The following is a 24,214-nucleotide window of genomic DNA, read 5'->3' as shown; positions in this document are numbered from 1 at the left end:
AAATGTTGGTCAGTGTGGAAGCCGAACCAAGCTGTTAAAAGATGTAAAAATATTCGCCGCTCCTCATTAAATCGTCCACCCACCGAGGCTGTGGGCACCTCAGCGCTGAGGCGGGCTACGCAGCCTTGACATCTCGGAAAACAAGCGTGGCAGTCAGTGTCACATCAATAAATCAATGAGACAACATTATCCCTCTTCAGAGGGGAACGTTCAATTGGAGGGAAGGGCCGCTTGGGGTACGTTTGGGCAGGGGAGCCCAGACGGACCCTGCCAGGCGTGGCTCGGATCTTCAGAAACCGTTCGCCAGCCTGCCGCTGAGAGATCAGCTCAGGCTGTCTCACCGTCACTTTCCGTACGACGCGTGGCAGCTGTTGTCGGGATTCGTGATGGAACTGGGTCACCGTCTGACTTTTCATTTGCGTATCAATATTTCACCAAAGGGGAACAGAAAAGCCGCACAGGGAAGCAGTCCGAGTGTGTGTCTCTGTATGGGAGCACTCATGTGTTTAAGCACACGGCCAAAGCCTTTCTCCCTGGCTTCCTGAAACACACCCAAGCCTTTTCATGCTTAGATAATCACACAAAGACCAAGGCGAACCCACAGTGCATCTCAGCCAGATACAGCTGTTATAAAAATTAAAACATCAGTATCACTAACTATCCCGTTTGTATGAATAAGCACTAATAGGGACCATACTTGTCACTTAATCATATTCCAAACTGTCTTATTTCCAGCCTTAAATAGTCGCCATGCACATTTTCAAAGTTCAGACGGCTGGGTTTCTTTTTAAAACGCTGCCATATGATTTTGTTTGCATGTATTGTATATGGAGATAAATGTTGCTGAACTTCCTTAATGGCAAAAGAACCCCCTCCACCCATTCCAATCTTCAGTTTCACATCTGTGAACTCCAAATGCGGCACAGATGTCCCCGCGAACGCCCACCCGCCTCAGCCGTGATCTTCAATGGAGAATATCATTTATACGCGATCCATCAAAGCGTAAATGCTCAGAGACATCCAAAGCCCTCACATTTACTGAAGATTAGATGCTTTCGAAAAAAAACACGCTGCTGTAAATCAGCCCAAGATGTGCGGTAAATGAATATGCAAGATAATTCTGGGATGGTTTATACCAAAATTGCCGATCTGCAAACACTATAAGTTCATAGGTTTTCTGTCAGTAATATTATTTTAATTTTAATTCCTGGCATTTGTTGATTTTATGTTCCTAAATCGGTAGCATCCATGTTGTGTTGGGACATTTTTAGCATGTTGAACTTCTTGATCTGAGTTACTGCAGGATCCTGGAAGGTCACTTTTGGTCCTTTGTCACTGTCTCTTAATAGGATTTATCATATGTTTTCCTCTTCTATTACGCTCCTTCTCTACTGAAATAGTCCTGTTTGTACTCCTGAAAGCACCAATGAGAACATTAAAATGATTGGTTTTCATATTCAGTGTCTCATGCTGAATTGTGTCACTGTCTAGTAAAGGCAGTGATCCATTAAGCGCATTAAAAGTTCATGAAATGTCATGTCCACACTTGAAAATATTACCATAAGATCATTTATATTTGGTCATGCATAGATTCTTTAAGCAGCTGGAAACTATTGCCGTATAAAACATTGTCTCCAAGATACATTTTGGTGGAAGACTTGTAATAAGTACATGACTAGTTAGAGAGTCTGGTACTAGGACAAGAACCAGAGTTTTAACCTTGATAAGGATACTGAGCACGAGATTAATTTTATCATTCCCATTACAATATTGTATAGATTTATAAATAGAGACATCCATAATATATGTAGGTCGATTTGGTTAAAAGCATCAGTGCAACAAGTAAGTCAAGGAAAATCTGGTGACATATAAGAAGATTTGCAAAATCTAATTAGTGGGGTTCTGTCTTTTTGTTTTTGCCAAACAGATGCCCCCCCCCCCTCCCCCCTGACACTAAAATCCAGGAACGAAAGCAGAGAGCCCCAGTGTCAGCACCCCTGAGGCAGGTGACATGCAGGGAAGGGGGCGGGTGTCTGTTGACCCCTCCTGACCTGCACCGTCTTCCTGGAGGATGCTGGGAAGCGCTCGAGGGAAGTGGCCGTGCTCAATGTGCAGGGAAATCCTGCCCACCCTGCCCATTCCCTGCCATTGTTCTCGCGCCTCGGTGCATGTTGACGCGGGGGCCTTTAGGGGGCGCCCATGAGAGGCGAGCACACCACAGCACCTCGTCATAACAGCGCATCGCCGGAGGCTCTTCACAGACAGGCGTCAGAGGAAACGGGCAGAGTCCAACAACAACAGCGGCCGGGCCAGCGGGTCACGCTCAACCTAAGCGGCCCAAAGTCTGGCCCATAAGCTGATTAGCTTCGATGCGGTCGAGGCTGTGACGGAGTTAGCCGGCGGGCTGCCCTTTCTTCCATGTTTCAGCTCAGATAAGCTCATGGGTCTTATTCACACGGGTGACATAGGTCTTGGGTGAATATTGCCATTATACTGCAGCACGACTCAGTATTTACCATGGCCTCTGAAAAACACAAAGGGACACATCATCCACAGCATAGATTTTGTGCTCCGTCTTTAATCCACGTATCGCATTGGGCTCTGTGAGGAAGCGGTAGCTTTTGATTGCACATTATTCCATTGCATTAGCATCTCTCTGGCCCTGGGGCTGCTGCTGTATCACAGTCAAATTGGCTTTCAGTTGGTCAATGGCCTCTCATGCCCTCACCCAGGTGCCAAAAACCTGCTCCCATCCTCAAAGAGTGCGACCTGGAAATCGACGGCCGTCTCCACGGCGCCTGCGCGCAGGAACACGGCAGGCAGTAAGCGTGGCACCGTGCTTCAGTGTGTCAACACTGCCCCCTGGTGGCGGTGACGTGTCGCTCTGGTTGTCGCTACAATGTTTACGATTGTTTTCTAACCCATTTGCGCAGCTGTGGGGCATCATTTTCATCAGGACTATTTTCAAAATGGCTCACAGCCGGCAGACAATGCACATGAAGGCGGAGAAGGGAGCGAGAGCCAGCCCCCCCGTGTGAGTCGGCGGCCTCGACGACGACCCCGTCAGCATCAGGGCAGGTTAAATTCCAGCAGCCCTCACAGTACACGGACAGTGTCTTTGCTGCGGCTACCAAAGACCAGAGATGCTGTGAATGTGCTTCTGAGATGAGCCCAGATTCAGGACCATTACACTACTTGGGGTCTTGGCTCCTGCTCAGAACAAAGACATTTCAGTCCCGCAGATGAAATGAGGTCAGGATATAAGACGGAAATGAAATGAAATGAAATTAGCCAGTCCAAACTGGCACTTTCACCTACTGGGAATTACAGCTCAGATGTTCAATACGTCTCTCCAATTATTATGTGCCCAACATAAGTTAAATAATTAATTGCAATGTAAGTTAATTAATATTAAATCTTGCTAAATAACGAGGGCATTATAAATTCCTACATCTGGTCTGGATTAGGTGGGAATGTGAAGTGAAATATAATGGACCAGCTCAACCGGCAAACTCTTCGAAGGAGCAGTAAGTGAACTGAGTGGTTGTTATGTTACCTGCCGCATATTCCCCTGGTGTGAGTAAAGCCCATCCCTATTGGCTAGGCTGAGGAACAGCAGCTCTTATTGGACAGGGTCACAAAGCTGGGTGAGTGCCTATGAGGTTAGACTAAAAGTTAGACAGACTTTTCAGTGGTTAGCCAGACCTCATGAAGGGGTATCGGATTCTTTCTAGTGTCCTTAAAACCCCTTTGACTACCAGCCTGACGCTGCTCGCTGTTACTTATTTTGTTTGTGTGTTTTTCACCAGGGATAATATCCCATCTACCATAGTAATAAAGGCAGGTTGGTCTGTCCTACATTAGGGTCACATCCACGCAGCACCCTTATCCACAACACCAGCTGCGCCCCACTCAATAATCAAAGGACCTTTAGATCAAGTGACTGAGCCTCACAGCTGCTGAACAGATCCTTCATGGACCAGAGGGGGCGGCAACAACCCAATTCCATTTCAATCTGACAGATCAGCTCCTTGCTCTGGATCCTCTCTCCATCCTCTGTTCTGGAGAACGTGACCATCACAGTGCTATAATATAACACCCAAGTCCAAAATGAGCGATATGAGGAAAATAAGGAGGGTGGTCTTGGTGGGGAATAAGGAACAGGTCAGAGAACACAGCCTTACTGTGAGCACAGAGCATCCATGCACATCAACGGGAGAAGCCGATTCGTTAGCAACTCGACGGCACAGCCTATCAATTATTCAAATGAAAACCTATATTGGGCACTGTGGGATTCTCATTTCTGGATCATGTGATAAGCCTCAGGAAGACGCACCAAAATAGGACCCTGTATGAATCTGGGAGAATAGCAGCCGCCTTAGAAACAGCCATTAAATTTCATGACTTGAGGTTTTTTTTTTAAACTGGTGACACCACAGGCATTTATTTTAACTGAACCTTCTCAAGCTGACTGGCTTTAATTGTCCTCATTTCATTACGCGGCAAGTGCGTCCTAGTAAAATGGGCCGCTGTGGCTTTTTGTGATTTGAAGCATGATTTTGGGGGGGGGGGTTGACACTGTTAATTGGACAGCAGAACGATGCGGATGAATGGGACGCAGTTTGGGCATGAAAGCAGAAAAACAGCCACCGGTCTATTTCAGAAAGCTTTTTAACGCACGCAAGAAGTAAGAGGATTCTGACAGGACTAGCCTGAAATGGGGGAGTGCAGCGCCTCTGTCGCTACGGATACGCGCAAATTTCCCAGAGTGCCTTGTCACGCAGAAACAAAGGGCTGTCACCCAGCAGCCGGAATGGGAGGGGGCACTTTTTGGAACCATGCAATATTTAGTGTGAGTCATAAGCTACATCTTTAATAGTGCCGTGACCTATTTCTGAGGAACACCGCAAACTGCTTTCGGAGCAGCCGGCACGTCTAGGAGGTCCTGAAACCGCCGTGATGTCAATAACGGATCTCGCTTTAATTATTCATGGAGCCGCCGTCTGTCCTACTTAACGCTGCATCACTTCATTAAGATTCAGATACTCTCTCCGCACCCTCCTCCTGTCGGGCCCCGCAGCGGGACACGGGCCTGCTGGCGGACGGAGCACGCCGACGCGGCACAGAGGTCGGAGGTCACGGGTCGGACCACCCTGTGGTGCAATGACCAGGCCATAGAGCTGCGAGATCCTACAGAATTTAATGCAGCGAAAGCACCTGAGAAGCGAGCTTTCCGTTCTGTGTGTTTGCGTGCCAGGATACGTCCCGCTGATCTGGGAGCAGTGCGTGTTGCACTCACTCTTGTGGATATATCACTAAGACTGTTCTGGCGCAGGGTTTTGATAAAGGTGCGAGATCCGCTTCTATTGGGATTTGCCTCTCTGACTCACATTAAGCATTCAGCAGCAGTCCGTTGCTCAGCATGAATCTAAAGCAGACAGCATCCTGCCCTCCACCAGCATCTCGCCCAGTGCAGAGCCGTCTTTAAGACTAACTGGAAATATAACAATAAAATCTCTCGTAGGCCAAGTGCTCCGATGGGCTATACAAAGCTTACCTATGCCTACAATACCAAGCACCATAACTAATATTTTATCATAATAGATTAAAGACCAAAATCATGTCTCTCATGCTTATCTTGTGACAAAACATCTTAGGTCAGCTGTGCTCAATATTGAAGAAAAGAAAACACTTTATCTGCCTGAACTTCCTGCCTGCTACACAAAAAACTTTGAAGCCCTTTTTCTATGTTCCAGTTAGGGATCTAAGGGGTGGCAATCCCCCCCCCGGGTAAATATGTGCCCACCCCAGGTGCCACCCCTTGCCAAAAAATAAAAAAGGAATAAGGGGCGATGCATTCAGCAAAGCGGAGCTTCCCAACCCACCAATCAGTTGACCGTGGCATCTCCTACTCAAAATGTACTGAGGTACCACCCTCCATCGGCAAAATATACTGAGGGACCCCCCCACCAAATTGCCACCCCAGTAAAATCACTGGGTCTAGTCTGGCCAAGGTCTTTGTATAAGGCCTGTCTATGCCCCTGGCTTCAGTTTCAGTGGACACTGTGTTTTGCCATTACGGGGCAGATTGGCATCTCTCTGTCAAACAAAAAGTGGCTTCAAAGGTAACTTTTAGTATGTCACAGGTGTGAATCCCACAAGCCACTGCACAAAGCCTTTCAATCAGGAACCCCAGAAGCATCTCTTGAGAGTAAAATTTGATGTCTTCACTATAATGATTCAGATTCATTTTTTTCTGGGGTTGATTTCTTGTGTATAAATTGCCTTTCCACTGGTATTCACATTTTTTATGTAAAACAATTAAGCTGGTCAACAAATTTTTACTTTCTTTTTGTCACACAAATCAAAATAGGTGAATTTTGCAGTATTTTTGTGTTGAATTAAAATATTTAATTTAATTCAAGTATTTAATTTAATTTCCCAATCACACAATATTTTTGAGTGACACACAAACTTTATGGTTTATATATATTTACAGTATATATGCGTGGTGGAAGTGACTCATCTTAAAGGAAGAAGTGTGTCATTTTCTGCTTTCCTTGGCCTCAGAAACATTCTTCTTAAGGGTCCAGCAACTGATCAACGTGCAGGAAGCTGGACTTCATGGCCCATGTTTACACTTGGTTTGAAAAAGCGTTTTGGGCAATCAGATCACAATCGGACAGCCGAGACACATCGCCATTTACACCTGTGTCAATAACATGTCTGCAAAAAGTCCAGCTCACCACCTATGTTCAGATTTTGTCACTGCCTACGTCACTTCCGGTAGAAGGTCCAATGGCCGTGTGCAGATATGTCCTTGTCGGGATTCGGGAATGCATTTTGACACACACGCTACAAAAGATGTGGTCGAATGCGTGCCAGACCACCTTGGCAAGTGGTTTGAGTGATCAGATCACAATGCGTCTTGGTGATCATTTACACGCGTATTTAGCGGTGTCCACTTATCATCCGATTGCCCGAGACGCATTTTAAAACCAAGTGTAAATAGAGCCAGAGAGAGCAGTTTCCTGTCTCAACATGTCCAAATATGTTACAGCCTGTAGACTCTGGCAAAACAGACTTACGGTACTCTCCTGTAAATTCTTAAAAATGTTCGCGAATAGAAAGAAAATCATTCATTAATAATATGTCCATACATTCATAATAAGGAATTAGGTACTATTAATAAAAATTAAGTCACTCAAAGAGATGGGTGATAGCAAAATTCTTAGAGCATTTCTGAAATCAGCATTTAAAAAAGTACAGAAAATTCACCCTTTAGTTTTTCTGTGACGCAATCTTTGTTGACTAGCGTTATCAGTAATCATTGTTGACTGTTCCAATATTAACCAGTAGATGGCAGTAAAACCTCTGTCTGCCGTAATCGAATGTTCGAACCCCAAATTAAGCACAGCGTTTTGGAAAAGAAACAGATCTGCTCGGAACTTTAATGGCCACCTGAACAAACTATATTTATTTGTCTTAGGTAGATCAAACTAATCTAGGAAAATTCAGGTGAAGTGCTCTATTCGAAGGTGTGACATAAGATTTTCTCAGGTACCAGACTGTGTGCCCACCGGTACAGAAGCACCAACTGCACAAAACCCCGACAGGGTAAGCCTGGTCTGCTCTGCACTGGTGCTGTCAGATTACTAGAGCAACAACATTGTGATAGCGTTGCTGGTAAACAGGTAAGACAATAAAGGCATGACAGAGTCGGTCAGCCAGAAAAGCATCTCAATAACTAAAAACATTTATGGATTGTTTTTATGAAGTCATCACTAGTGATTCACTATTAAATACATGAGACCTTAATCAGCAGCGTGAGGTTTGAGGTTTAGTGTCGGACACACCGCATGAGGAATTCTCTGCACGCCTGTATCTCCAGAATGTGACACACACCCATTCATTGATCTGTCCTCCTCCGATGACTGAATGCATGGGTTTCTCAATGGCAGCAGGGAAATTTTTCGGAGCAGTCTCACTGGAGCCCAGCCTTTTTGAAAACAACCCCTACACAGTAATATCCTATTCTCTGTGTCACTCTGAAAGCTGACTCCAGAGTTAAGTCCAGGAAGTATTTAAATACCCAACTTATAATTTTCATTACATGGCTGCTTAGCTGACTTAGTTGGCCAAGGTGAGTCACGGTTTGAAGTGGTTGTACAGCTCGGCACTTTGTCGTAGGAGAACCACCTGGCAGAGGATTAACGGCTGCACTTCTCTTTGAAGAGCTACATCACCATGCTAAGGGCTAAAACTTCAGTTTGTGTTGGCATGGCACACTGCAGTTCCATTCCAGTTCCATTCTGCTGAACTCCTGTGTGACACTGACACCACAGGAAGTCGCGTACCGCAGTGACCAATGAGCTACTGCTCTTTAATGATGTATTATGTCAAAGAAATTAATATGAAAGCTGAGCACTACCAATACAAGAACATGCAGGCTTAAATTTGATGGATGGATGGATGGATAGATGGATGGACAGATAGATACACCATAACATGCAATAAAACTAAGTGAATAATGATATATCATTAATATCTTACAGATTCTATATTATGAGCTCATTTACTTCAAATAAATCATTTAAAAAGAAAAAAATACTTAGAAATAAAAAATATCAGTAGTACAATCATCCATCCATCCATCCATCTATCTTCTGTAACCGCTTGTCCTATTGAAGGTAATATGGGGTCCAGATCCGATCCCAGAGGCTATGGGCGCAAGGCAGGGAACAACCCAGGATGGGGCGCCAACCAATCACAGGGCACAAAGCAGGGAACAACCCAGGATGGGGCGCCAACCAATCACAGGGCACAAAGCAGGGAACAACCCAGGATGGGGCGCCAACCAATCACAGGGCACAAAGCAGGGAACAACCCAGGATGGGGCGCCAACCAATCATCATACATTGAATGCTAATTATTTCAAGCATAATATCCACCAGGAGAAACAACTAAATTAGAACCATATTCAACCAAATGCTTTATAAAGTCTCTTGTATGTGAAATGTGGTCTGAAACCCACAGGTGGTGTCTTGGGTATATGGCCTTCTTATTAGATAGGTGCAATGTGGATGGTAGCACTGTTTTCCACTTTATTTTAAGGATATTTTCCCAGTGTTTGACCTCCTCTGACATCATACACTGGATCTGATCTCTACTGCAACTATCCACATTTTTTTGTTGGTAGATTATATCTTCCCTGCTGTGTTTAAGCTTGGGAGGTTCAGCATGACTGACCCTGGAACGCCCCCAGTGCATCCAGATATCAAATGGAAATTCACAAGCTCCACAGAGCATTAGTTAAATGGTGAACTGGTGTTGTCAAAGGCGGCTGTGCAAAGGTCCTCAGGAGAGTAAAAGTCCTGTATGCGTTTCCATTGCTGTGCTTTCAGCATGTGATTCTATGCTTCCACAATGAGAGCTACTTTAAAACAGCTGAACTGTGGAGGGCTTTGTGCAAAGCCTCCACTTTATATGCTTACATGCTTTTTAATTTCTACAACCCTACTGGAACAAGGGGTACCATTCAACCCCCCTCCCCCATTTTTTTTTGTCACATTGCGGTGCTGTAATCATAAATCAATGTGGATTTTACAGCACCTCTTTGAGGTGATTAGTCTTAATAGTACTGAGTCAACCACAATTGAATTTTGGAATTTAATGGTGATGGCGTGTTGACTCAAGTCTCCACTTCCCAAACAGGAAAATTCTGGATGCTCTTTCTGAGATACTAGATTAGCAGACTGGTTTCACTCTCAAACCCTGCTAGAATTAACATCGCTAAGCAGTGTTGGAGAGTCTTAGCAATATGGTCATGTGACATCTGTATTTATGAGTGGAGGGTTTGAGCGCTGAACACCATAACATTACATGTGAAATGTCACTTATCTGGTTTTCTCTGGGCTGGGTTGCTGGGGGGCCAATAAACCAGAACACACCAATACATAACTGAGAGCAGGAGACAGATGGAGCTAATGAATACTGATAATCCCAACTTCTTCTTTTAAGGTGGTTTATGGTCCTCCCTTCCGACAAAGAAAAAAAATCCAAATCTATATTTAATCTATTTTGTTAAAAAGTTATGCTACCTGTTCTGTTTTGAAATGAATTCAGATTCATCGGAGGGACTGCTGCATGTGTGAACTCAAATATTAGGGATGTCGTTTTGATTGGTGTGTCTGTGTAAGTAAATATTTTCATCATCTCCTGTCAGGGGAGTACCAAGAAATTCTGGGGCCCCTGACAAAATGTCACCTGTGGCCCTCCCGTCCAATTTTATATATCATTTTATGGATTCCAGAGCCCCTTAAAAGTGCTGGGTCCCCTTTATCTGCCAGGGTATCCATGCCCCTGCACGCCCCTGCCTTCTAATGCAGCTTACCAAGTTGTATTTGTCTCTTTACAGCCTGTTAGGACATACCTCTGCTACTGCACTCGAAGACTGGTATTGCAAATACGAACTAAATAAACTTAATCTAAATTAAGGTAATTAGTTCAAAAACTGTTTTAAAAATCCATAGGTCAGCATTATGGACGATTAACATAGTTCGCTAGTAACTACAGAACCGGATCGGAAGCTGCATTACACCCACCTTGGGACACTCCTGAAAGCACTTACGAATAAACTGTAGGTTTCTCTTTATGAACTACATGTACCACAAGCCATTGCGCATGACACAGAAGTCTGCTTCCTAACTTCCTCAACTTCACTCGCACTGACCAGCCATACCGCCCAATCGGCAAAAGCTGCAGTCTGAAATACATTAACCATGAGCCACTGCTTCTGAGCGCACACTGACGTTCATATGGACGACGTGTCTCCTTGAACTACCGTAACCACAAACCACTGCGTCTAGTGACATGTACCGCTGTGAAGAGGCGTCTCTTCTTGAACTACAATAACCACAAGGCACTTCTCTCGATCACATACGCACCTCTTCAGCTTTAATTCCTCGAACTGAGCTCTGTTTCTCTGCTGTCGACAGATAGTTGAAGAAGTAGTAGGATCTGCAGCCGCTCGGTTAGTAATTTCGGGAACGTGCGGTGCGTTCCTACCGAGAGCTGTGCTGTCCTGTTGCAGTAGGTAATTCGCCGTTCCCTGCGGAGTTCGAGGGTATTTGCTGGCTAGTAGGCGGCCCGGTGTCATGTGAGCGGCTGCGTGGAACCGGTGGATCCGACGCTGTCAGCTGGTGGCTCGTCCGGACCTTCGGTCAGTCTGGCACAGCCCCGGGCGGGGGAGTTGTCCGAGTGAATACCCAGCTGCCTGATTCGGGCTGATCCCCAGGCCCTGAGTTCCGGGGCTCCTACCAGGCTGAGTCAGTGACACCTCCACGCAGGTCCGCCGTGGCCTGACGACCCGGGGCTGCGGTCCTGTCAAAGAGCTGTCCCCGGCATGGCGCTGCCTAGTCCCACCCGGCGTCGCACCAAGCTTGGAGTTTAAGGCAGCGGAGAACGATGAATCTCCACCAGGTCCTCACAGGGGCTGTGAACCCGGGGGACAACTGCTTCGCCGTGGGAAATGTAAACGATGAGCCCTTCACGGTAAGGAGCATGTGCCCTCTGCCGCCACATCATCGTGCACGAACCGGGAGCGGGACCTGGGCGCCTTACATCATAGCCCTGCATGTCACGCGTGCCTTTGGCCTGCTTTTGCACATCGTCGCAATACACACGATATTAACATCGTCTGCATTGAGGCTGAATTGCATATTTCAGCCTATGAATCTGGATAGATCTTTCTCATCTTTCATTTAATTGCGACAGAGAATCCGATCTCCCCTCTTCCCGTTCAGATCAATGCACTTTCACTTTGCGTTTTTTTGCTGAGATCATTAGTTAGCATACCTGCAGGTAACTAAATTAATGCATTTGGTGTCCTTCATGTCTGTATTTCAAGACTCTCTGGTTAGAAGCTGTTATCTGGGACAGAAAATAGGAGTTTCTTAAGCTTTGAAGTTTTAGGTTTTGAAGGTTGGGTTTTATTCATTTAGACATTTTTAGGTTACATTTCATTCTGGGCTTCCTTTCAGTCGTTTAACGCAAGTGTAGGTCAGAGTCAGGCAGAACCTGCTTTCGCAAGCAAAATACTCAGAGGAAAGTTGTCATTTGAAAGGTCGTAATTCCAGTCTATCCAAGTTGCTTCCTAAATGTAGCGTGGGGGTCAGTGTTGGATTTCTTGTGAGCTCCAGTCTTCCTGTCCTGCCCTGTAGGCATATGCGTCTGGCTGTGACATCATCATCCTGGGCAGCAACTTCGAGCGCCTGCAGATCATTCCCGGGGCCAATCATGGCAACGTCCAGGTGGGCTGTGTGGACAGCTCCCTGCAGGGCGGACTGGTAAGAAACTTAGCCTTGCGCTCTTCACCTCGTTTCTGCCTTGCTGCTTGTCTGGGTGCCCGCTTGTTAAGCGCATAGTTAGCTGTTTAGTGACCTAGTGAATGAGGCTTAACCAAATTTTGGTGCAAGTCCAACAAGGAAAACTTTCTGTTAGTGCTGGTTCCATGGGCGTACATTTCATTTAACAGTAGGGGGGGACAATAAATATAAAATTTCTCATGAACAATGTTTGAAGGGGATACAAATAATACAGTCAAATTGTACTTATAAAGATATGTCCCCACAATGAAAAACTTTGCTTCTATCATGGAGACTGCATCATTATGGTTATTTTCAAAGTTTTTCTCAGGTTCAATGACAAAGCAGATTTTTCTTCAAAACTATTTATTACATTGTTTGTTATGTTGTTTACAGTCAAGCCATCAACATACAATAAAATTTAAACGACTGTTTAAATGCATAATAGAAATTGATTAAACAAAAAAATACAGTGGGGTCAGTTCGGACGTAGCATTTAGTAAATGCACAGCTAAACAATATGCTAATTGTGGCCGTTAATGTTAAGTTAACATTATGCCAAGTCGTCACAAATAAAACAATGCATGGGAAACGGCTTTGGCGTGTTAGTTGCAGTGCACTATGCAACAAGCTATTGTAAACAAGCTAACGTTAACTAGATAAGTGATATTTTAATCGCTAATATAGCAGATTCATGGAAAATTACATCGGTAATCAGCATTTTTGACGCAACTAATTTATGAATGAGTCTGCATCAACTACATTAAAAAGAATCGCTTTATTTAAAGTGAATAAAATACCCTACTTACTGCAGTTCAACATTAATTGAGCCGCAGCCACACACCTGATTCGTGTGTAGAGTAGGTGAGATTAACTGGGAAAGCAGGCAGTTGGCCAAACCACTGTGAGGAAGGGGAGGGGGAACTCAACTGTTTCTAAATGCACTTTTTGCGTTTGTTTTTTTTTCTACTTACAGAATTATTTTAGGTATACATACATATATTTTTCACAATAGTGCGATTTTTTATTTTTGATTTTTTTAATAATTTTTTTGGGGGGGACATGTCCCCTCCGTCCCCCCCGGGATTTACGCCCATGGCTGGTTCTGCTTCATGGGAATTGTATGAACAGGGGCATTTATGTGCCTGGGACGTTAACTGCACCATCCAGGGTCAATCAAAGAGAGAGCTGAGGAGTATGAAGCCATCTTGTGGTTTGAAATGGAAACGTGGCCAACAACTTTGCTGGGTTCAGTCCAACTTCAACACGTGAGTGTGAGATGTGTGGCATCTCTCTGGAAACGCAGCTCTGAGCTTCAGGGAAGCCACTTCAGATGGTGTTACAGATGTGATGTTCAGCTCATTATGCTGGCGAGGATGTAGAATGAAAACTGAGTATTTAAAATTAATGAGCTTTCAGAGGCATCAGCCTTGCTGTCTGGGGTGAGGAACGCGGAGCTGCTGGTTTAAGGTCTTTCAGCCGGACCTGTGAAATCTAACACGGAGTCTTTAAAGATAGACTTTGATAAGCTTTGAAGTCCTGCCAGGCAGGCGGAGCTTGCGTAATGTTTCGAATGGTTCAGTTAGGTCCAGTTTAAGCCGTCTGTTCACCTGGTGACATGCGGCGGAAGCCAGTGAAACATTTAATGACTAAAACCTTTTCAGGACCAGTACTGGTACGAATGAGGAATAGCCTCTTGTCGTACTGGTTCAACAGGAAGGCTGTTTATTTGTTTGCCCAGTTCTAATGAACGGGTCGATTGTTTGCGGATTTATTTCTGACAGCGAGTCGTGCTGCAGTGGGCGCTGGGCCCCAGCTGTTGCTGAGAGTTTAGCAAAGCAGGGCAGAGTGAAGGTTACCCCAGCAAGCTGCGTGTGGTTGTGTGACAGAGCTGTGGTTGGTCTTGTGGGGAGGTGGATTTGCAGTGTCTGGTTAGCAAGCCTCCGTCAACCGCCTGCTGCCCCTTCACGTGAGTCTGCGGCCGTGATGTTTGTGCTAGGCTGTTCACGGTACCAAAACGAGCGTGCCACTTTCTGGCAATTATGATTTCAGTACACAGGTGCTGGATGACAGCTTCTTAACGCAGTGTGTGCAGGTGTGAAATTTTCTGCGGCACTGCCTGCACGCCGTAACGCAGCAAGCTGTGCATGCGCAGTCAGTAAGAGCCTTACCGTAAGCAGCCACACCGCGCAAACGTCTTCTCTCGTATGTCAGAAATCTCCCTGTCTAACCTTGGGGGCACTGACATCCTTTTAACTGCCAGTGGGAGGGGGCACGGCATTAACCCGCTGCGGGCGGCCGCTTGGCGCTACGGATGCGCCGATCGGTCGCGTTTCTGGGTTGCCCCCTGAGGCTGTCGTCCTTGATGCTTGTACTCGCTGCTGACTGTAGGCAGAGCTAATTTTAGCAGCAGGTCACTGGGTAGGACGTTTCTTCTTTCCCCGTCCGTCCGTGATCAAACTGTGTCACTTTACAGAGAAGCCTGTGAGTGGTGGATGCAGACTGAGCAGCGGTCATGTAAACAGCAGGCCTTTCAGTATCAGGATATTTTAAGATTTCAGTCTTTCAGTGTAAACTGTGATTCTGGGAGCTGTCCTGTGAGTGTCCTGCGACTCGTGTGGAGCTGGTCCTCGTATTACTTTTCTGCTGCACCTTTATGACTTTCATATTCTTATTAAAATGCCAGACAAATGAGTACAAGTGTGTATTATGCTAATGGATTTCTGGTTCACTGTGGTACTGTGCTTTGCTGCAAGGATGTAGGATGTACAGCTGAAGGTGTGGTGCTTGTGTTTCCCTTCTCCGACTGACAGGTGGCAGCGTCCTATGGGAACGTCGTCTGTATCTTTGAACCCGTTTCTATCCTGGACGCAAAGGAAAAAGTGACAGTAGGTGTTTCTAGGAGCCGCCGCGTGGTATCGGAGTGACACCGTGGCGTTGACATTTTCCCAGTTGACCTTTCCGTCGCATGGATGGCGTTTCTTTCTGAGGGTTCTCTGTGCTTTTGTGTCCTATAGAAATTGAGTTACCAGTGGCAGAAGAGAGGGCAGATTGTTCTGAAGTCAGCGGCTATAAATCTTGCTTGGGATCCCACAGGTGAGAACCAGGGGCTTTTCCTCAGTAACCGAGAGTCTAGTGGGAGTCTGAGCGAGGTCAGACCTTCACCACTGAATATCCTGCCATTTTTTTTTTTTCTTATTTACACAAAGGAACCCAACTCCTTACTGGGTCAGCTAGCCTCCAGCTATGGTCCAACGATCGTCCCAACTTGGATCCCGGAGAAGCAGAGGAGCCAGCAACGTTTGGAAGCCATCTGAGCAGCTGGAGATGCATCTGGCAGTGCAAGTAAACGCCCACCTAACACCGTAGCAGCAGCAAAAGTTATTATTTTGGAAAGTTTGGAAAACCTGAGCTGGGAGGGGTCTGGTGGTGTTTGGAGGACGTTCATCTCAGGCTCCTCTAGCCATCATCCCTCATCCTTCCTGCTCTGTGGGTTTGGTTGGTGCTTCCCCACCAATGCTTTGCTGTTACCTTGTCTACTTTCATAGGACCGCCTCCCCCATCCATCTGATGAAGTTCTCTCCTGGTGGGGAGTTCTTCGCTACAGCTGGCCAGGTAAGCACATTCCAGATACCCCTTTGCTTTAGGCTCTGTCGTGGACTGAAACTGTTGCTCTTTCACCCACGTGTTTTTATTTGAGTGCACGTTGCACATATAGACTCTGCCTTAAGGCTGTGCATTGGATTGTTTAATCCTTAAAATTTCAACCTTCTCCCGCCCTGACAGTTTCGGTTTTCATTTGTGTGGCTGTGAGCTACAGATCTAAGCACTCGATATGTGAGTGCTGTTTCAGTCACATTTTGTGTTGCATCTGACTATGACCGTTGGACTAAGACTTACAATCTGCCTGGTTGTCATCCTAAAGGGCTTAAAGAAGTCAAAGCAATTCCCTGATAGCAGTTCAAAGTTGGAGGGTTTCAGCTATATAATTGTTGTAAAAAGGCTAATTTGTAAGCCAGTTCTTTTCTTGAAGCGAAACTCAAGCAAGCCCGTTTAGGTCTGCCTGGTCTCAGTGAACAGGGTCTTTTGTAGTCCTGGACGTCCTCATGTCTCATGCACAGTCCACTGAGCTTTCGGAACCAGTACCAACTTCCTCCTGGGTACAGTCTAGTACTGACTGTCTTTCAGCCATCACAGCCGTGAGACTGATTTGCTCCAAGGTCATCAGTGAAGTAGGTGGGCTGGCATGCCAGTTCAGGTTTCTTCATTCTCACTACAATGGGCTTCTCTGCCTGCAGGATGACTGCTTGGTAAAAGTGTGGTATAACACCAGCCGCTGGCAGTCCGGGGGGGCTGCCCTCTTCACACCCCCAGAGCAGGCCTCTTATGGGGAGACGGACTTCTCCTTTGTCTACCTGGCCCACCCACGCTCTGTGACTGGTTTTTCCTGGAGGAAGACCAGCAAGTACATGCCAAGGTGAGAGGCGGGTTGGGGTCTTTGTTCCTGTGTGTGTTTATTCGTTTTTTTATGCTTCCAGTCATTTTCCAACCCGTGCCTTACGAGACCCCTGCACATTGCCTTTCTGCACAACCTTTTTCTTTTTCTCAAAGTTGTTGAACATGTAATGTTTATGGTCTTGTATATATAAATAGATTCCTGATTGTCACATTTCTGGATTGTCTACCGATGCCTCGGATTTTCGATGTTCGTGCTGCTGTGAAAGTGCTGCGTGTGTGTTTGTCACGCCCTCAGGCCGCAGCTCCCTGGATCAGGGTGCGACGGTGCTGGGGGCAATGTGTGCATGTATGACCTCAGGCTGCGTAGGTTTTCCTGGACACCTAATGCGTGGAGAGAAGTGATTAGAGATTTGCCTGTTCTGGTAAATCTCAAGCGAGGATTGAGAGACTACAGAGCTGTGCTGTCTGTTGTGGTTCTGAGCTGAAGCGGGTTGTTGGGGGGCGTCTACAGATTGCGGTTTGCTCTGTGTCACGCCTGAAGGCCTTGCTAAATCACCATGGTGTTTACAAACCCCACGTCATACCCAACTGCCAGGCCCTGTCCCTGCAGTGCGAACAAAGCGTGACACCCCAAGTTTGCATGCCTCTAGGGCAGAGGAATAGATCTGGTTCCTTCCAAGGTTGTTTGTAAAGTCCTAGCACATTTGGCAGACAGATGCGCCCAGCCAGGAGATGTCTACTGTGTTGTGTGCCTTGGTCTGGTCTGTCTCAGTTGGTGGCTGATCCTCTCTGCTAATTGCATCTTTCACAGTCAGGAAACTAGTTGTTTTCTTTTGGTTTCATGTCATTGCCTCGCTGTTTCGTACCCAAGCCTGTTACCCATATTACAGTAAATCCAATAGCTTTTGTGTCCTGTGTGCATCTTCCTATGAATGAGAGAAGCTTGCACGTGGGTTGGGTGCTGCGTGTGACTCACGGCCCAGGTAGGAAACGTCACAAAGGTGATAGTGAGGTCATATTAAGGTGCAGTCTGTGTGAAGCCAGTATGTCCGTTCCTAATCATGCACGCAATCCCCAGGCTCTGGTTGCTGAGGCGAGCTCCTTTTTGTTGCTATGGAAAATTAGAAGTGTGGGGGGGGAGGGGGATAGACAACCCCCCCACGTGGTGTAGGCGGAAAATGCAACAAACTAAACATTTTTTGGTTACCTCAGTCTGGTTGCCGGGCAGAAGATCAGATCATGCAACGTTCCAGCTAGGCCATAAACCGTGGAACTCAAGAGGTCTCACCTGAAATCCTGTCTCTGCCTGTGGGTGTGGCTTATTAGCGCTATGTGGATCAGCCATTACTAATTAAGTGCTTCATTTAATCTCCCATGACCCATTAAGCTATCAAAAAAACCAGATAAAATGTCTACTTTTCATTCAGGAGTTGTATTGTAATTTAAACCACTTCAGCGCTATTCTAGTACAAGAGCTACGTTAAAGACTGGACCCTGGGACCGGAAGTAGGACAAAGGGGCTGTTTAGTGGCACTCTGAAGTAAGGTTTTGCCTGCTGAGACACCCAAAGTCACAAGCACAGGTTGAGAAATGCTTCAGTAAGACCACACCGAAGACGGAAGCCATAGATAAGGAGTAGAGATATCAGCCTAAAAGAGTGATAAATAAAGATGTGTCCGTTCCATAGTCTTGGAGGAGGAGAGAGGAGAAGGTGGAACGACTACCTGCCTATAATGATTATGAGAAACATGAGATTCTGAACAACAGGAGTCAAAGACAATATTGAGTAGCTGAATGTGCTTCACCAAAGAGATAAGCAAGACTTTAGCATTGGTGAGGTGGGCCCTCAGTCCATGCGTGTTGACTGGAGGGGGGGGGGGGGAAGCAGAAGAGTGAAAGGGGATGGAATAAATGGTGTTGCTAACATTAGTGAGATGACTGTGAAAGAGTAAATTTGGACATTGATCCATTCAGTGACGTAACCAGCATGACTATTGATCATGGCTCTCTATCCAGTACACTACACAAGACAAGGGAAGACATTATCTTGAGCCGAGGAAATGTGAAGGATGCATACAGTTACATTACTCTCCTCCTCCTTGGCCGGTCAGACCACAGTCTTGTTCACATGGTCATATACAACTTAAGCTAGAGAATAACCGCATGAATGAGGTATGAAGGAAGATGAGGAAGATCACTGGCTCTGGCAGTTAAGCCTGCTGTTTGACAAGTTTGCAACACGTCTAACTTGTTTCTTGACTACAAAACGTGCCCCTGGAAAACCACATAGCTAAGGACCCATGCCTGAGAAAGGATGCTCCTATACCCCTAATGACTATGGACCAGTGAGAGGTTGATCCTCCTGCTAGGAGAGAAGCTCAGGTTGATAAAAGTTGATTACGCCATGGTTGCCCTGATCTGATTACTTTCCTGGTGTTGAGCGTCAGGCAGATCAGAGAGCTGTTGACTGCTGTCACCGTCCTAGTGATTTTAGTGTTTACATCAATGATGCAATGATTCAGAAGCTTCATTGTCCTTTTTATAAGTACAATGACAGGCTAGACTAGCATTACATCAGAGAGGAAGTCCGCAAGAATACGGGGAATAGACTGTTGTTCTTGAGGATGTCTTACTAATCAGTCATAACATTTGTCATGTACTTTGGTGCTTTTTCCTGGAGGGTATAATGTCTGTTCATGACTGGCAGGCTGAACGCACTTTTCAGGAAAGCCACCACTCTCTGAGTTTGGACACTTTGGAAGCTCTGATGGAGGGAAGGATGATGTGCAAACTGCACACCAGTCTGAATGACGAGACCCGTCCTCTCAAGTGATAGCTTCTACAGTAGGGGACCCGTCTCCCTGAGACGCAGGACCATGTTCTTCACCTGCTCCTTTTTACCTTCTGCTTTTTGATTAGCCAACACTTCCTGTCTCCTTGCCCCTAACCCCGCCCAGTTCACAGGACACTAACCTCTCTCTTTGACTCATCACTATCCTGTTCCTCCTGCATTATTCCTCCTGCACTAAATTATTCGCCGTCAATATTTACAGGTGCATTCGTACTTCATAAGTATCACCCGGACTATACTACACACTTCCCGGTTACATTGTGTTTACCTGCCTGTTTGGGGGGTATGTTTTGAGAGAGAGAATTTTTGCAATGCTATTTAACAACAAAAATTACCTTTCAGGGATAAATATAGATCTATTTTGTTTTATTGGTTCACAAGCCCATTTCTTAACTTCTTCTCATTGCTGATTGGTTCCTGCAGGGGCTCCGTGTGCAACGTGCTGCTCACATGCTGCAAGGACAGCGTGTGCCGCCTGTGGGCCGAGACTCTGCTGCCTGGTGACAATGGGCTGTCGCGGAACACGGGGGGTCACCGGGATAGCCTGGGAGGCGAAGCACAACGGTCCACAGCCAACGTCTGGAAGACCTTCCCCAACGTTGGGATGCAGGGAAGAAGCTCCTTGGAGGTGAGGCTCCTCCCTTTCATGCGAACTGGATTGTTATCGTAAATGAATGGGTCACGTCTACTGACAGTCATTGGTTGTCCTTACAGAGGACAGGGTCACGACTGCTAATGATCACTGGCTGTCTTAATAGTGAGTGGGGTCTCATCTGCTAATGATCATTGGCTGTCCTTATAGTGAGTGGGGTCTTGTCTGCTAAAGGTCATTGACAGTCACTGGCTGTCCTTACATTTTGTGGCAACATACCTGCCAATGGTCACTTGTGTCCTTAAAGTGGGTGAGGTCTCATTTGTTAATGGTCACTGGTATTCTTACAGTAGGCAGGGTCTTATCTGTTAATGGTCACTGGTGTCCTTAAAGTGGGTAAGGTCTCATTTGCTAATGGTCACTGGTGTCCATACAGTGGGCGAGGTCTCATCTGCTAAATGTCACTGGCTGTCCATACAGTGGGCGAGGTCTCATCTGCTAAATGTCACTGGCTGTCCATACAGTGGGCGAGGTCTCATCTGCTAAATGTCACTGGCTATCCATACAGTGGGCGAGATCTCATCTGCTAAATGTCACTGGCTGTCCATACAGTGGGCGAGGTCTCATCTGCTAACAGTCACTGGCTGTCCATACAGTGGGCGAGGTCTCATCTGCTAACAGTCACTGGCTGTCTATACAGTGGGCGAGGTCTCATCTGCTAATGGTCACTGGCTGTCCATACAGTGGGCGAGGTCTCACCTGCTAACGGTCACTTACAGAGGGTGGTGTAGAAGGCTACCAATTCAGTTCAGACCGAATCTATAAAGTTCAGCACACCCTGAGTTGTTTCTGCCCTGCATCTAACCATGGAGCTCATAAATATTAAAGCACATTGGTGTACCTGTTATGGGAAGGATGCTTTGTAAGAATAAATACACAAGGGAGTGTGAATTATGGTTTTTGTAGGGTTCGCGGGTTTCTATGTGAGGCTGCAGGCAGCACGGCAGTAAAATCACGGCTGGTTGGATCTTATGAAGGTTTCTCTATTGACCCTTAATATTGATTACCTCTAAAGTCCACTGTTATAGGATGAAAGCCTCCTTTTAGGGTAATGCAGCACTTCGCTCCCATGATGCCATCTGGGGTCACACCTCTTCACAGTCCTGTGAGTCAGGCTTGATGTCTGTGTCATGTGTTGGACAACTTGCTCATGCATGCAGGACACAGAGGGCACACCGAGTATACAGCGGGCGCAGAGGGCACACCGAGTATACAGCGGGCGCAGAGGGCACACCGAGTATACAGCGGGCGCCGAGGGCACACCGAGTATACAGCGGGCGCCGAGGGCACACCGAGTATACAGCGGGCGCCGAGGGCACACCGAGTATACAGCGGGCGCCGAGGGCACACCGAGTATACAGCGGGCGCCGAGGGCACACCGAGTATACAGCTTCTGCATTGTCGTTGGGGCTTCAGATGTGGGTGACGCTGAGTAAGATGATGTATGCTTGGAAATCACGTGACCAGGCTGAAGAGACTACGTGCTTCTCTGTGTAAGACATGGTTTGAGAGTTGCAGTCTGATGAAGGTGATAAGCTACATCCTGGTAAACAGTTCACACTTCACGGCGGGTTCGTACAGGGTGCCCTCTGGTGGACATGTCAGTGGCACTGACGGCGCTCTAACTATACAGCTGAAGCTGAAGGAGTCCTGGAGGGGCCCGGAGAGATGTTTGGGCCACCCGGCATACACAGGCTTCCTGCCGCACCAGCAAGACCGGCACCGCATCCACTGGGCCAAAGGGGCCATAAATGCCAACGCCCTATGCCACTTCCACATCGCCGCCAGCATCAACCCGGCCACAGGTAAGGCCCGGCGCCAGCCCCTTCAGACACTATGCTTGGCACATCAGAGTGGGTCATTCCTGCCTCATTTCCTCAGCAGCTTATTTAACTACTCAATCAGTCAATTAGAAGGCCATGGCGCAGGTCATAGGTCATATTGATCGGACCCTTTTTTGACCACTGGCTAGAATTGAGTGAAAGCTAACTGGCTATATGTAATAGCGTTAGCGGGGCCCTCATGTTTCCCTGAGACCTTCCTGAGGTTGCTGAGGGATGATGATGTCATCAGCGGGTGACGCGCTGTGTTCTTGTGCACTGCAGACATTCCGCTGCTCCCCTCCATATCCTCGCTGTGCGTGGCTGGCGACGAGGAGCCGGCGGGCCCCTTCACTGTGCATTGGCTCAACAACAAGGAGCTTCACCTCACGCTGGCCATGGAGGTGTATCTGCAGCAGCTGCGTGCCAGTGCAGAACAGCGCAGCCCTGAGCTCAGCAGCCGCTCCGATGAGGGTATGGGGGGCGGCGGGGCTTCTGTGGCACAATGCTCGGGGAGGGGGGGGGGGGGCAATGGGCAGCTCAGCCATGGTGCCATGGTATGCTCAGCCACTGCGCCTGTTTCTGCAGAGCGGTCTGATGAGGAGGAGTCGGCGGACTCCCCCACGAAGACAAGGCCGGCCCGGGACCCAGGGGCCTGGCCTGGGGTCCCACTGGCCGCCGTGCAGGTGGATCACAAGCTGAGGCTCCTACTGGAGGACTGGAATAAGGCTGCCGACATGCTGTTCAGCATCCACCCCACCGATGGCTCTCTGCTGGTGTGGCATGTGGACTGGCTGGATGAGTACCAGCCTAGAATGTTCCGGCAGGCCCAGGTACAGTCGGGTGATGTGAGCCGTTCTAGTGTGGCTCAAGTTTCTCTGAGGGTAGCCCAGTTACGATGATAAGAGGGATAAAGAGATACAGACGGATAGATGGATACATTTTATTAATGAATACCTTTTATTTTTTAATCCCCAATAAATCATGCAACCTGACAAAATCCAAAATTGTGTAGTGCAGTTACAAGACAGAAGGCAAGCGATACAGGGTCACAAGAGTGGATGTTTTTGGTGAATGCAGTGGAGCAGTGTATATATACAGTGTAATACAAACACGATGATCAGTGCAATGTAGAGTGAATATCAGTGGAGGATACAGTGAAACACTACAGTGAATAGCATGTAACAGGGCACACCGAGTATACAGCGGGCGCCGAGGGCACACCGAGTATACAGCGGGCGCCGAGGGCACACCGAGTATACAGCGGGCGCCGAGGGCACACCGAGTATACAGTTAATATAATTATTGAAATGCACAGTAATGGTATACAGTGGATGCAGTGGAAGTCGAGTGGCAGCAGTTTAACCATGGTAATGCCCCCCGGCAGGTATCCTTTGTGTCCCGCATCCCTGTTGCCTTCCCCACGGGTGACGCCAACTCGCTGAGCCGCAGTGTGGTCATGTACGCCTGCAACAAGAACCTGGACCTGGCCATCCAGCAGGGGCGCCAGCGGCCCGTAGGGCCACCTCGCTCCGCATCCACACTCATCGGCTCCGGCCAGGGCAAGGGCGCGGGTCTGCGCCTCAGCATCTTCACGCCCAACGTGCTGATGATCTCCAAGCATGCTGACGGCTCGCTTAACCAGTGGGCGGTGAGCTTCGCGGAGGAGTCGGCCTTCTCCACCGTGCTCAGCGTCTCGCACAAGTCGCGCTACTGTGGCCACCGCTTCCACCTCAACGGGCTGGCGTGCCACCCGCTGCTGCCACTGCTGCTCACCACGTCGCACCATAATACGCCGCACAGCCCCTCTCTGGATCCCACTGCCGGCCTCCTCCTCGGCCCCCCATCGCCTGCCGGTGCCTCTCCAGACCCCAATGCCATCTACAGCGAGCTGATCCTGTGGCGCGTGGACCCTGTTGGGCCCCTGTCCTTCTCCGGGGGTGTTTCAGAGCTTGCCAGGATCAACTCGCTCCACACCTCGGCCTTCTCTAACGTGGCCTGGCTGCCAGTGCTGATCCCTAGCCGCTGCTTGGGTAAGATCATGGGGGCAAGGGTGGCCGGGGGCCAG

The 24,214-nt window shown here is 47.5% G+C and overlaps 1 protein-coding gene across 3 annotated transcripts in view; it reads left to right on the top strand.

Annotated features, from left to right (window-relative positions):
• The first annotated feature begins 10,915 nt into the window (after positions 1 to 10,915).
• Positions 10,916 to 24,214, top strand: part of LOC111856546 (Dmx-like 1) — a 29,104-nt gene continuing 15,805 nt past the window's right edge. For all 3 annotated transcript variants that reach the window (XM_072706241.1, XM_072706251.1, XM_072706236.1), the window contains exons 1-12: positions 10,916 to 11,553; positions 12,222 to 12,347; positions 15,179 to 15,253; positions 15,383 to 15,461; positions 15,575 to 15,710; positions 15,914 to 15,980; positions 16,664 to 16,842; positions 20,098 to 20,302; positions 21,960 to 22,131; positions 22,432 to 22,620; positions 22,735 to 22,979; positions 23,534 to 24,179. In XM_072706241.1, coding sequence (XP_072562342.1) covers positions 11,467 to 11,553; positions 12,222 to 12,347; positions 15,179 to 15,253; positions 15,383 to 15,461; positions 15,575 to 15,710; positions 15,914 to 15,980; positions 16,664 to 16,842; positions 20,098 to 20,302; positions 21,960 to 22,131; positions 22,432 to 22,620; positions 22,735 to 22,979; positions 23,534 to 24,179 — 2,206 coding nt within the window. In that variant the 5' untranslated portion in view covers positions 10,916 to 11,466. The remainder of the gene's footprint in view (positions 11,554 to 12,221; positions 12,348 to 15,178; positions 15,254 to 15,382; positions 15,462 to 15,574; positions 15,711 to 15,913; positions 15,981 to 16,663; positions 16,843 to 20,097; positions 20,303 to 21,959; positions 22,132 to 22,431; positions 22,621 to 22,734; positions 22,980 to 23,533; positions 24,180 to 24,214) is intronic.

Source organism: Paramormyrops kingsleyae, chromosome 2, assembly GCF_048594095.1.
Source record: "Paramormyrops kingsleyae isolate MSU_618 chromosome 2, PKINGS_0.4, whole genome shotgun sequence".
Taxonomy (NCBI): Eukaryota; Metazoa; Chordata; class Actinopteri; order Osteoglossiformes; family Mormyridae; genus Paramormyrops; species Paramormyrops kingsleyae.
Note: the sequence above shows the minus strand (reverse complement) of the source record. Positions and strands in the feature narration are given on the sequence as shown.